This window comes from Anomaloglossus baeobatrachus, chromosome 7 (assembly GCF_048569485.1).
Source record: "Anomaloglossus baeobatrachus isolate aAnoBae1 chromosome 7, aAnoBae1.hap1, whole genome shotgun sequence".
NCBI lineage: Eukaryota > Metazoa > Chordata > Amphibia > Anura > Aromobatidae > Anomaloglossus > Anomaloglossus baeobatrachus.
In genome coordinates, this window is record NC_134359.1 from 139,679,413 (window position 1) to 139,691,383 (window position 11,971).

Consider the following 11,971-nt stretch of genomic DNA (forward strand, 5'->3'; position numbering starts at 1 on the left):
TAATGGAGACACTAGGGGGGCGGAGCCAGGCGGTTGTTACGCCCACCGAGGAGTTCAGAGGGCCTGAGGCAGGAAAACAGTTAGTTCAGTGAGATCAATTTGTAGTGTTGAGGAGTAAGGAGGTCAGGCCTGTAGTAGAGGCCTGTGTCAGACTGACAGGTGTGAGGGTCGTAGCCCGCACCGCTTGGCTAGGAGGCAGATGGTGGTCTAGCCTGCAGGAGCCGGGAAGACGGCTCAGTGGAACCGTGGTGAATAGTGGGCAGTGGCCCGCCGGTACTGACCCGGGGAACCGACTGGAAACCGGAGCACACAGTGGGTACTCAGACCCTGAAACGAGGTCCAGAATCCACTGGACTGAGCTAATTCACTGATTGCGGTCTGGACTATAGGTCCTTTCCCACCCAAGTCCCGACTGATGACAACAGCCCACCGAGGGGGATAGAAAGCCACCGCACAGGCAGAGAAATCCCACGGGCCAGCGTTTGCAGGCAAACGGGCTCCTCCGACATACACACAGCCGGGGAGCGGACTCCCGTCGCTGAAGCGCAGGCAGTCTACACATACACTACACGGTGCAGGAGAAAGGCAAAGATCACCGAACCGGGTGGGGGACCAGACGCAGCTGGCTGAGGGGACCGACCACCATCAACTTTGTTTACCAGAGACTTGTGTGTCAATAACAGTGAGTACCACAGTGCCATCCGGCCGCGCATCGCCCTGCACCGCCCAGCTTCTTCTCCCCAACGGGTCCCGGGGCCATCATCCCTGCCCACGGAGGGGTTAACATCTTGTTGCATAACCATCTCCCCCGAGTGCCCCGTAACTGCAGCAGTGGTGTCTACACCTTCACCGCATCACGTGGGTGACGTCACGAACTCAAACACGGCTCCGGCCGTACACCTACCTACCATCCCCCTATGTAGCGTCAGCATCCTTTCAGAGCGAAGTTACCCCAGATCCGGGGGAGCTCGAGCCACCCACCAATGAGCCTGGATCCGAGCGCGGGGCGGTACATGTACACTGTGAGAATTCTTCAGCGTCAATCAGAGTCGGGAACGGTGGCCAAGTATGTGACATGCATATGTCAGGAGTGTGTCATGGAATTTTAGAGGGATCTGGAATCAGAAGGTATGTATAGTTGATTTCAGATTCTCTTTCGTGCATACTCATCGTTTACCATGAATAGGAGATTGTTTTTAACACCATAAGGTACTGTAGGAGTCAAGGTTCCTTTCTGTAATGCTGTTATCTTACAAGTAGTTATAACCTCAGCTGCACCCACTCCCTTCTGCTATAAATATCCACTCCTCACTCCTCCCTATGTCAGCTATAGTTCATTCTATACTGTCCACTTTGAATGAGCCTGTCCCTGGAGAAGCTTGGCAATTCATATTGGTTGCAGCTGTGAAGTTTCCTGTTGGAGAAGCTGTGGAGTGTTATTTTTTGCCTTTTTCCCCACTTGTTTGTCTTACCATCCTCATGTTGTCTTATTGCAGTGGCGAGTCTAGCGTCTCACTGGCCTTCACTATTCAGGGTATGTTCAGTGACAGGAAGGGCCTAGGCATTTGATTTTGCATGGGGGGGGGCAAGGACCCATCTAGGGATGTTAGGGAGTGCATGGACCAGACTCTGGTGAGAGTTAAAAGGTTTTTTTTAGAACTGGATTAGTGGCACTGCTTTCCCTGCGGACACATTTTATAGAGCATGTGATAGTCCTCCTTAATTCCTGAGCAAGACCATGTTATATCATAATAACAAGGCATTAAAGGAAATCATGTGTGGAAGCCCCTAATGTCATGTGGGCTCACTCTCTGAATTATGCATTTTCAAGCAGTGTCTGAAACATCTATGACAATCGATTGTCAAATTGATTTAATTCACCGGGATCTGCGAATTTCATAAAATTTAACTCAGCTGTTTCACAACAGATCACTTCGAGCAGCTTTCCTACAGTTGCTTTCATGGTTTTATATTTTAACTGATATTTCTAAAATCCCTGATATCAATAACAAAAAATATATTTCAAGTTTCTTTGAAGCTTTATTTTGTATTTAATATGTTAAATGTACATTTAATGAAAGATGTTTAAAATAATTCCTGAACTCTCCTGAAAGAACCAACTCTTGGGGTTACGGCTCCCCACTCGGTGTATCTCCTGTACTCTGCTGGTCTCAGGTAATACTGGCGTCCCCTGTAGTTTGGCTGCTCATAGAAGATCCAATGTCCTTCAAGAACATTGCAGGAGTGGATGTCATGATAATTGAATTCTTCATGGACTTGAGGGCAGTCTTCAGTGAACTCCATCATCTGGCCTCTAAATTCTTCCCTTTCATAGATTCTCAATCTAAAGGATCCACGGTGCTGTAAAAAAAAAGTAAATTATTAAAAAATTCCGATCAGGTCCCCTTTGTAGACTTGGTGGATCGGTGTGCCAAAATTACATTTAATATTCTAATATCTCCATTAGTTTAGTACAATAAGGTTGTTAAACATATTCTCTACACCTCTCCTAAGACTTTTTTCAGTCACAACTGATGTTTATTAACAAACTTCTGCATAATGTTATATTTAATCTGTTTTATTTTTTACATGATAATAATGCAGTTTAAATAGTTTGTAGATTTAGTCAGTTGTGGAGTCCTGAATATCAGAGTATTTCCAATTAAATATATTTTAAGTCTCCATGAATCCCTTGAACTCTTATCTACGTCCAAAAATAACTGTGAAGACAAGGGTAGTTATAGTGCAATATACTTTAAGGGGTACTTTGCACACTACGATATCGCAGCTGCGATGTCAGTGGGGTCAAATCGAAAGTGACGCACATCCGGCGTTGCTTTCGATATCGTAGTGTGTAAATCATTTATGATACGATTAACGAGCACAAAAGAGTTGTTATCGTATCATCGGTGGAGTGTCCAACATTTCTATAATGTAGCTACAGCGACGGTACAATGTTCTTCCTTGTTCCTGCGGCAGCACACATCGCTGTGTGAGAAGCTGCAGGAGCGAGGAACATCAGCTTACCTGCGTCACCGCGGCTCACGCTGTCTATGCGGAAGGACGGAGGTGGGCGGGATGTTTACGTCCCGCTCATCTCCGCCCCTCCGCTTCTATTGGCTGCCTGCCGTGTGACGCCGCTGTGACGCCGCATGAACCGCCCCCTTAGGAAGGAGGCGGTTCGCCAGCCAGAGCGACGTCGCAGGGCAGGTGAGTGCATGTGAAGCTGCCGTAGCGATAATGTTCGCTACGGCAGCTATCACAAGATATTGCTGCTGCGACGGGGGCGGCGACTATCGCGCTCGGCATCGCAAGCATCGGCTAGCGATGTCGTAGTGTGCAAAGTACCCCTAAGGTCAGGGTTACGTGAGTTTTACCCAGAAAATTCGGACAATTTTTTTTCTCTCACTTGTCTCTGCGTGCAATGCTTGTTTTTTACAGCAGCAGTTATTATTATAATTTACAAGACCATATACAGTTTCCTAACTTAAAGAAATGAATTGCAATATGAATGATGCATACGGGATCCATTTTTTTTCTGCCTCCCACAGAGAATTGATGAGCCTGACACAATATATGAAAGAATCTAGCGCATAATACAATTTATTTGCTTTCATAAGTAAATTGTTTGGTGAAAAGAAATTGCTCATCTGCATCATTACAGCCCCATTGAATAACATTGGTCCTAGTGAACTGTTTTTTTTCATGAAATCTCTAGGACTGAAAATACTCTCATGTGATCCTACCCTTACAATAAGCTGTTTAAAGTTTTATTTCCAAATTTAATCAAACTATATAGAAGATTTGAAGTTTTCTCTTATTCATAACTTCCTGATTGGTCATAGTCTGAGCACTCGGATTTCCACTGATACTAAAGGGGGCTTTACATGCAACAACATCGCTAACGAGATGTCGTTGGGCGTCACGGCAAACATGACACACATCCGGCCTCGTTAGCGACGTCGTTGCATGTGACACATACGAGCGACCGCTAACGATGCAAAATACTCACCAAATCGTTGATTGTTGACACGTCGTCCATTTCCCTAATGTCGTTGCTGATTTTGGACGCAGGTTGTTGGTCGCTCCTGAGGCAGCACACATCACTATGTGTGACATGCCAGGAATGACGAACAACACCGTACCTGCGTCCTCCGGCAACGAGGTGGGCTTGACTTTCATGCGGCTGCTCTCCGCCCCTCCGCTTCTATTGGACACCTGCTGTGTGACGTCGCTCTGACGCCGCACAAACTTCCCCCTTAGAAAAGAGGCTGTTTGCCGGCCACAGCGACGTCACTAGGAAGGTAAGTGTGTGTGATGGGTACTAGTGATTTTGTACGCCACGGGCAGCGATTTACCCGTGACGCACAAACGACGGGGGCAGGTGCTTTCATGAGCAACATCGCTAGCAATGTCGCTGCGTGTAAAGCAGCCTTAAGAATTGGGATCTTAAATTCTATAATTGGAGTGGAGATGGAGCATACAATTCTCTGCTCATTAATTTACAATCAGCATGCTAGAGATAGCCAATAACTTTAAGTTTGAGCACTAACTCTTTAACAACCAAGGAACTAATTGTTATATTTTACAAGTTTTTAATACAAAATGCAATATATTTTAGAGAAAAGTATTAAAAATGTTCGCATCTCCCTGCTCATGTGTATTTCCTACATGTTCCAACAATTTCTCCTCTCACTTCTAGGAATAGATAAATAGAAAGTTGGAAAGCATTGAACATTGCTTTGCATCCTCACACCTAACCTCATGTGTGTTACAATCTGAAAATACTACAATACAAGTTGACGTGTGGATTGTACTGCAGATTTTCTTGCAATATAGTTTACATGGTTTTCAAGAGCAATGGGAGCTGCTGGCAGCAGATCTTGATGAGTTACCCAAGTGCATTCAGTATGACATAACATTCCTCAAAAAACAATTATCTCACTGGTAGCAGCCAAGGCTTGTAAGTGGGGGGATTTTTCAGAGGGCACTCATACCTGATTTGTTTCTATTTAGTCATTATTTGCATCTCATGCTTCATAAATACTTTTTTCTTTTATTTTTGCACTTAAAGCTTATATTTGATACTGAATAAATTGAGATGTTTTGAATTTTTTATTTTCATTTTTATGAACGGTTTTCTATTCTTGAATAATTTGCAGATTTTAGATGCTGGTTTTACTACAAAAATGTGAACCTTTTTGCCACTTTACACCATTTTTCCTAGCACACTAAAGTGGGTTTAATCTGGATGTGGTTAACTATGAATTTTAAATTTAAGAATTGCATCGTTTTACAACAGTTGCCCAAAAATCCTCACACTCACTCCAGTAGAGGGGTGACAAAAAAAGTGGAAAATAAGTTGTAGGAATAAGTATGTTTAAGGCTGGAAACACATCTATGCGAGTAAAATCGGTCCGACTGGGCTGAAAAAAACTCAGCTGATTTTAGTTCACGTTAGGTCCGAGTGCAACGCAAGTGCGATGCTTTTTCTGAATAAATTAATGATTTTACTAGCGTGTGTAATGCGTGTGTAATGCGTGTGTAATGCGTACTTTTTACTATGTCATCTGCCATTTAGCTCTGCTACATGTCCGCTGACAGCAGACACAGACAGCCATGTAGCAGAGCTGAATGGCAGATGACAGCAGACACAGACAGAGCCGCACGATCACAATGAACTCGGGTTAACTTCACCGGACTTCATTGTCATGCTGCGGCTCTGTCTGTGCCGCGTCCTGATTAGCAGTCATTAGTGAAGGGCTCACCGGTGACCGATAATCCCCTGAGAAACTGAATTGAGCAGCCCTCTCTCATACATATACTCACCGATCCCTGATCCCCGGCGCGGCGCTGCACGGCATTCACACTGCTGCGGCGGCTTTTACTATTTTGAAAAAGCCGGCCGCTCATTAAACAATCTCGTATTCCCTGCTTTACCCGCCCACAGGCGCCTATGATTGGTTGCAGTGAGACACGTCCCCACGCTGAGTGACAGGTGTCTCACTGCACCCTATCACAGCAGCCGGTGGGCGTGTCTATACTGTGCAGTGAAATAAATAATTAAACAATTAATAAAAACGGCGTGCGATCCCCCCAATTTCAATACCAGCCAGATAAAGCCATACGGCTGAAGGCTGGTATTCTCAGGATGGGGAGCTCCACGTTATGGGGAGCCCCCCAGCCTGACAATATCAGCCAGCAGCCGCCCAAAATTGCCGCATACATTAGAGGCGACAGTTCTGGCTCTTTCCGATTTGCCCTGGTGCGTTGGCAAATCGAGGTAATAAGGAGTTATTGGCAGCCCATAGCTGCCAATAACTCCTAGATTAATCATGTCAGGCGTCTATGAGATACCTTCCATGATTAATCTTTAAGTTACAGTCAACGAGCAACAATAAGATGAGTATTTTTGCTCGTTAGCGGTCGCTCGTACATGTCACACGCAACGACGTCGTTAACGAGGCCGGATGTGCATCACAAATTCCGTGACCCCAACGACATCGCGTTAACGATATCGTTGCGTGTAAAGCGGCGTTTAGACTATATTCCCACAATAAGCTTTTAGGCTATGTGTGCACGCTGCGGATTTAGAGAAGATTTTACCGCGGATTTGCTACAGAAAATGTGTCACTTCTGCAGTCAATCCCCAGCAAAACCTATGGGTATAAAAAATGCCGTGCACACACTGCGTTTTTTTATACCTGCAGATTTACCCGCGGATTTTTCGCTGCGGAATTAATGTGCATTTCACTTCTTTTCTGCAGGTCCCTGCGGTTTTGCCATTAATTATTGGTAAAAACCCACAGAGCCAACCTGCGGAAAAACCGTAGCAAATCTGCGGCAAAACCACACCAAAAACGCACTAAACCGCGGCAAAACTGCATGTGAATTTCCTTGCGGTTTTGGTGCGTTTTTTTACTGCAGGTGCGAGATTCTTTCAGAGGGTCCATTTTTTTTTTTAAGAAAAAGTCATTTTCTAGTGTGCACATGGCCTTAAAGATGTTTTGTGGCACATTTCTGCACCTGTTATATATAAATTAACTTACTTGTATATTTTTACATGCTTTATGATTACATTTTTAATGCCAGGGTTTTTGTCTCTTGTTGATATGTTATGTTTTAACCCATTTATCCCCGAGTGATGTTCTGTTTTTCATTTTTGTTTTTCCTCCCCTTTTTCCAAGAGCCATATTTTTTTTATTTTTGCATCAATATTGCCATATGAGGGCTTGTTTTTTGCAGGACGACTTGTATTTTTTAATTAAACCATTCATTCTGCCCCATACTGTACTGGAAAACAAAAAAAAAATTCCAAGTGCGCTGAAATTGCAAAAAAAAGTGCAATTGCACAATTATTTTGGGTTATTTCGATTTACCTTGTTCACTATTTGGCAAAACTGACCTGGCAGCATGATTCCCCAGGTCGGTATGAGTTAGTAGAAACCAAGCATGTATAGTTTTACTTTTATCTAAGTGGTGAAAGAAATTCAGAAGTTTGTAACAAAAAGAATAAGGCTATGTGCGCACGTAGCGTTCTGTCCCTGCAGAAATTTCTGCAGCGATTTGAACAGCACACACGCTTCAAATCACTGCAGAAAGAGTCCGTAATGAAAAAAAAAAACGATTTCATGCGGGAGTGCAGCCCCTCCCATAGTCAGAGTGGGGGATGCATGCTGAGCGCACGGAATAAGTGACATGTCACTTCTTAGAATGCGCGCTTCGAGCAGCAGCCGAAGCGCTGCGCTCTAAGACGCCACGTGCGCACGTCTCCTGCATAATCTTCATAGATTATGCTGTGGACGCAGGACGCATGCAGTTACGCTGCAGTGCAGATCACATCGTAACTGCATGCAAATACGCAACGTGCGCACAAAGCCTGATGCTTTTATTGCCTTTTTAGAAGACCCATATCTTCCTCCTTTTTCAGGATCTGGGGCTCAGTGATGGCTTATTTTTTGCCTCTTAAACTGATGGTTTTTATACCTTTTTTGGACAGATACAATATTTTGATCGTCTGTTATTGCATTTTAATGCAATGTTGCGATAACCTTAAAAAGTTAATTATGTCATTTTGATTTTTTTGTCACTATGCCCTTTACCGATCAGAATAATTGATTTTAGATTTTGACAGGTTGTGCATTTCTGATTGTGGCAATACAAATAAGTGTATTTTTTATTACTATTATTTTATTTTCAATGAGGCAAAAGAGGGGTGATTAGAGTGATGCTTCAGCTTTGCTTTGATCAGGAGAAATGCTGATCTCCTGTGAGTGTCGGGGCTCTGCCAGCAGTTATAGGAAACATGTCATGGCAGCAATAGGGGTCATCATCTGACCCTACACTGTCATGGCAGCACATTGGTGCCCCGTGATTGCATCATGGGGGTCAGTGATGGCTACAGGGAACACCGCAATCCCCTCTGGAGTACTTTAGATAACATTGTCAAAGTTTGACAGAGCGATCTAAGGGGTACTTTGTACGTTGTGACATTGCTAGCATCGGCTAGCGATGCCGAGCATGATAGTACCCGCCCCCGTCGCACATGCGATATCTTGTGATAGCTGCCATAGCGAACATCATCGCTACGGCAGCTTCACACGCACTTACCTGCCCTGCGACGTCGCTCTGGCCGGCGACCCGCCTCCTTCCTAAGGGGGCGGGTCGTGTGGCGTCACAGCGACGTCACATGGCAGGCGGCCAATAGAAGCGGAGGGGCGGAGATGAGCAGGACGTAAACATCCCGCCCACCTCCTTCCTTCCACATAGCCGGTGGAGGCAGGTAAGGAGATGTTCCTCGCTCCTGTGGCTTCACACACAGCGATGTGTGCGGCCGCAGGAATGAGGAACAACATCGTATCTCCTATTAGTGCGACATTATGAAAATGACCGACGCTACACAGATCACCGATTTTCGACGCTTTTGCGATCGTTTATCGGCGCATCTAGGCTTTACACGTTGCGACGTCGTTACCGGCGCCGGATGTGCGGCACTTTCGATTTGACGATATCGCAGTAGCGATGTCACAGCGTGCAAAGTACCCCTAAGGGGTTAACAGGCACGGGTGGATCGGGGATCCACTTAAGCCTGTTACCTACACATATCTGCTGATCGGATTGCAGACATATGCAGGAAATAATGCGGTCTTGCAGTTCGTTTGCTGGAACTGTAAGAGGCTGCTTTTTTGAAAAGGCAAACATGCTCAACATCAAGAACTGAGCAAAAACTCACCTTTGCACACAGCCTTAGGCATGAGAACCCTTAACAACAACAATGATTTTAATATATTCTACTAAAAAGATAGGATTACTACCTGAGGAATAATACGGCAGGATTTTATAGAATCATTTAGTCCCATCCACTGCTGAAAGTCAGGATATTCTCCCCTCCTTAGGAAGTACTGGTGTCCAGTGTAGTTAGGACGTTCATACAGCATCCAGTTTCCATTTTCCACGCGGATGGAATTGCAGCGGCTGAAGTATGAGTTTAGGTCAGAACAGTCAGAGCTGCACTCGTAAGAGCGGCCCTGGAAGTTCCTGTCCTCGTAAAAGATGATCTGGAATAAGAAAAAAAAACCTTAATGTATTAATTAAATAGGAAATAACTGCAGAATAAAGAAAAGAAAGGAAAAGAAAAATAGGATAGCGATTACACAAAACTATGCATTGAAATTAAAAAATAACACCATATTAAAAACCTAATTTTATACAAATATTTTCATGTTGCCTTTAAATCACCACTACATTTCAATATAATTTGTATATTATAATTATACTAAAATAAGCATAGTTTATTATTATTGTTAGAATTAATCCTAAAATTGTAAACAGTTTCTGTACTGCTTTGTTTTATAAAGGGTCATATACTGCTTTCTGAAAAGCATTGCTTCTTGATTGCGTCTAAAAATGCTATGTATATCTATTTATAAGTGGTAACATAAAATCCACATGCTTTATATGACAAATTGATGACTTTACCTTGCCCATTTTGCCTGGAGAATCTCTGATGAGGTCTCAGTGATGTGGAATGACTCCCAACTGCCTTTATATACTGTGCCCATTGCTGGATCTGCAATACTAACACAATAGACTTCTCGCCCAGTACAAACAATGTATAGTATTTCTCTTTCACTCTATATTAAAGCCGAGAATGTTCACTCTTTGTATACCTCTCGTGTCAGCCTTTGCTTATCATGGGTCACGTTTATTTGCTACTGTCAGTAAATACACAATCAGCACAGTAGTGCACAAACTATTGCAACTCTCCATAGCAGCACAGCATAGGAAAGGAGATTGGAAATTAGTTATTTGTTTAACTAATGTAAAAGATATGATGATGAATGTAGAAAAGCAAATTATATACTTCTTTAAATGTTGTCTTCCATTGAAGTATTCAATACAGTATCGTGCATTAAATGGCTGTTGTGAATAACATGGCTAAGGTGGTTTATTATTATCCAAAATATTAGTATCCAAAAAAAGATAAAAAAGATAAAAAACAATGGTACAAATAGGTTGCTCTGATGGAAGAATATTCTGTGCTGCAAGAATATGTGATGAGATTCTTTTATTAACATAGCGTGTTTGAACACCATAGTGGCATCTTTATCAAGGAAAGCAAAAAACAACAGATCTTTTATTAAAATAATACTTTTCAATGCTGAACCGGCATCTCTATCAAGTGAAAAAACAGCGACCTTTTATTAGGACAATGCTTTTCAACACCAAACCAGCATCTTTCTCAAGTAAAAAAAAAAACATTGCGGCAAAAAACGCACAAAAACGCACCCGCGGCAAAAAATGCATGCGTTTTTGCTCACTGCATTTTTATGCGTGAACAATGCCATTAAAGATTGTTGAAAAAAACAAACCGAAAAAAAAAGGTCTGATGTAATTTCCTTCTTCAATATGTTCTTCATTCTCCACTAGTGTATGCAGGAGAGAAGACAGCTGCAGAACTACAAGGCTCAGCATGCTCCATACAGGACTGTATGCTGGAGGGAGAGGCAGGGGGAGCAGAACTACAAGGCTCAGCATCCTACATCCAATAGTGTATGCAGGAGAGCAGACAGCTGCAGAACTACAAGGCTCAGCATCCTTCATCCAGGATTGTATGCAGGAGTTTTTTGCCCCCCCAAAAAAATGAGGTGGGCTTCACCATATTTTTGTATGCTAGCCAGTAGAGATGAGCCAACCGGCCGCGGTTCGACTCGAGTTCGGTTCGCCGAACCGAGGTCTGGTTCGAGTTCGGTTCGGCGAACCACTCTAACCCCATAGGTAACAATAGGAGGCAATCACAAACACATAAAAACGCATTATAAATGTACACATACAGTTAATAAACATTGCCATAACACTTACCTGTCCCCGTGATCCGTCCTGCACTCTGTCTCCTGCCGCTATTCCATCCGATGATCGCTGAATCTTCCCGGTAACCAGCACTGCCAGCAGTGATGCAGGACCTATCGTGATGTCAAAATAGCCATGTTACCAGTCACGTGTCTATTATCTCATTGGCTACAGACTGGTCACATGACTATGACGCGTCATGTAGGACCTGTCATTGCATCTCTCTGTTACACGGTGCACGTTTGTGAATCGCCGTGTACCGGCGACATGCTCTAGCACACGGTCGACTCCCCGCTCTGCTTCCCCATTCCCTTAAGGTACCGTCACACTAAGCGACAATTCAGCGATCCCACGAGCAACCTGACCTGGCAGGGATCGCTGGAGCGTCGCTACACGGTTTGCTGGTGAGCTGTCAGGCAGATCTCACCAGCAACCAGTGACCAGCCCCCAGCCAGCAGCGACATGTGGAAGCGATGCTGCGCTTGGTAACTAAGGTAAATATCGGGTAGCCAACCCGATATTTACCTTGGTTACTAGCGCACACCGCTTAGCGCTGGCTCCCTGCACTCCTAGCCAGAGTACACATCGGGTTAATTTAACCCGATGTGTAGTCTGGCTATGT

At 44.0% G+C, this 11,971-nt stretch overlaps 1 protein-coding gene across 2 annotated transcripts; it reads right to left on the bottom strand.

Moving 5' to 3' along the window:
* Positions 1 to 2,085: 2,085 nt before the first annotated feature.
* On the bottom strand, positions 2,086 to 10,057 carry LOC142246005 (gamma-crystallin 1). 2 transcript variants are annotated; one of them, XM_075319011.1, is made up of 3 exons: positions 9,979 to 10,057; positions 9,315 to 9,557; positions 2,086 to 2,361 (listed from the first exon to the last, which is right to left on the bottom strand). In XM_075319011.1, the coding sequence occupies exons 1-3, from the start codon at positions 9,985 to 9,987 to the stop codon at positions 2,086 to 2,088; spliced, it is 528 nt and encodes a 175-aa protein (XP_075175126.1). In that variant the 5' UTR covers positions 9,988 to 10,057. The 2 variants fall into 2 exon arrangements, with proteins under 2 accessions (XP_075175126.1, XP_075175127.1); XM_075319012.1 differs by having other exon boundaries at positions 9,312 to 9,557.
* Between the last annotated feature and the right edge of the window lie 1,914 nt (positions 10,058 to 11,971).

Coding starts and splice junctions, on each gene's coding strand:
- LOC142246005 (XM_075319012.1), bottom strand. Junction 2,362..9,311: donor GCCGTATTATTCCTCAGGTA/GTAATCCTATCT, acceptor TTTTTTTTACAG/CACCGTGGATCCTTTAGATT.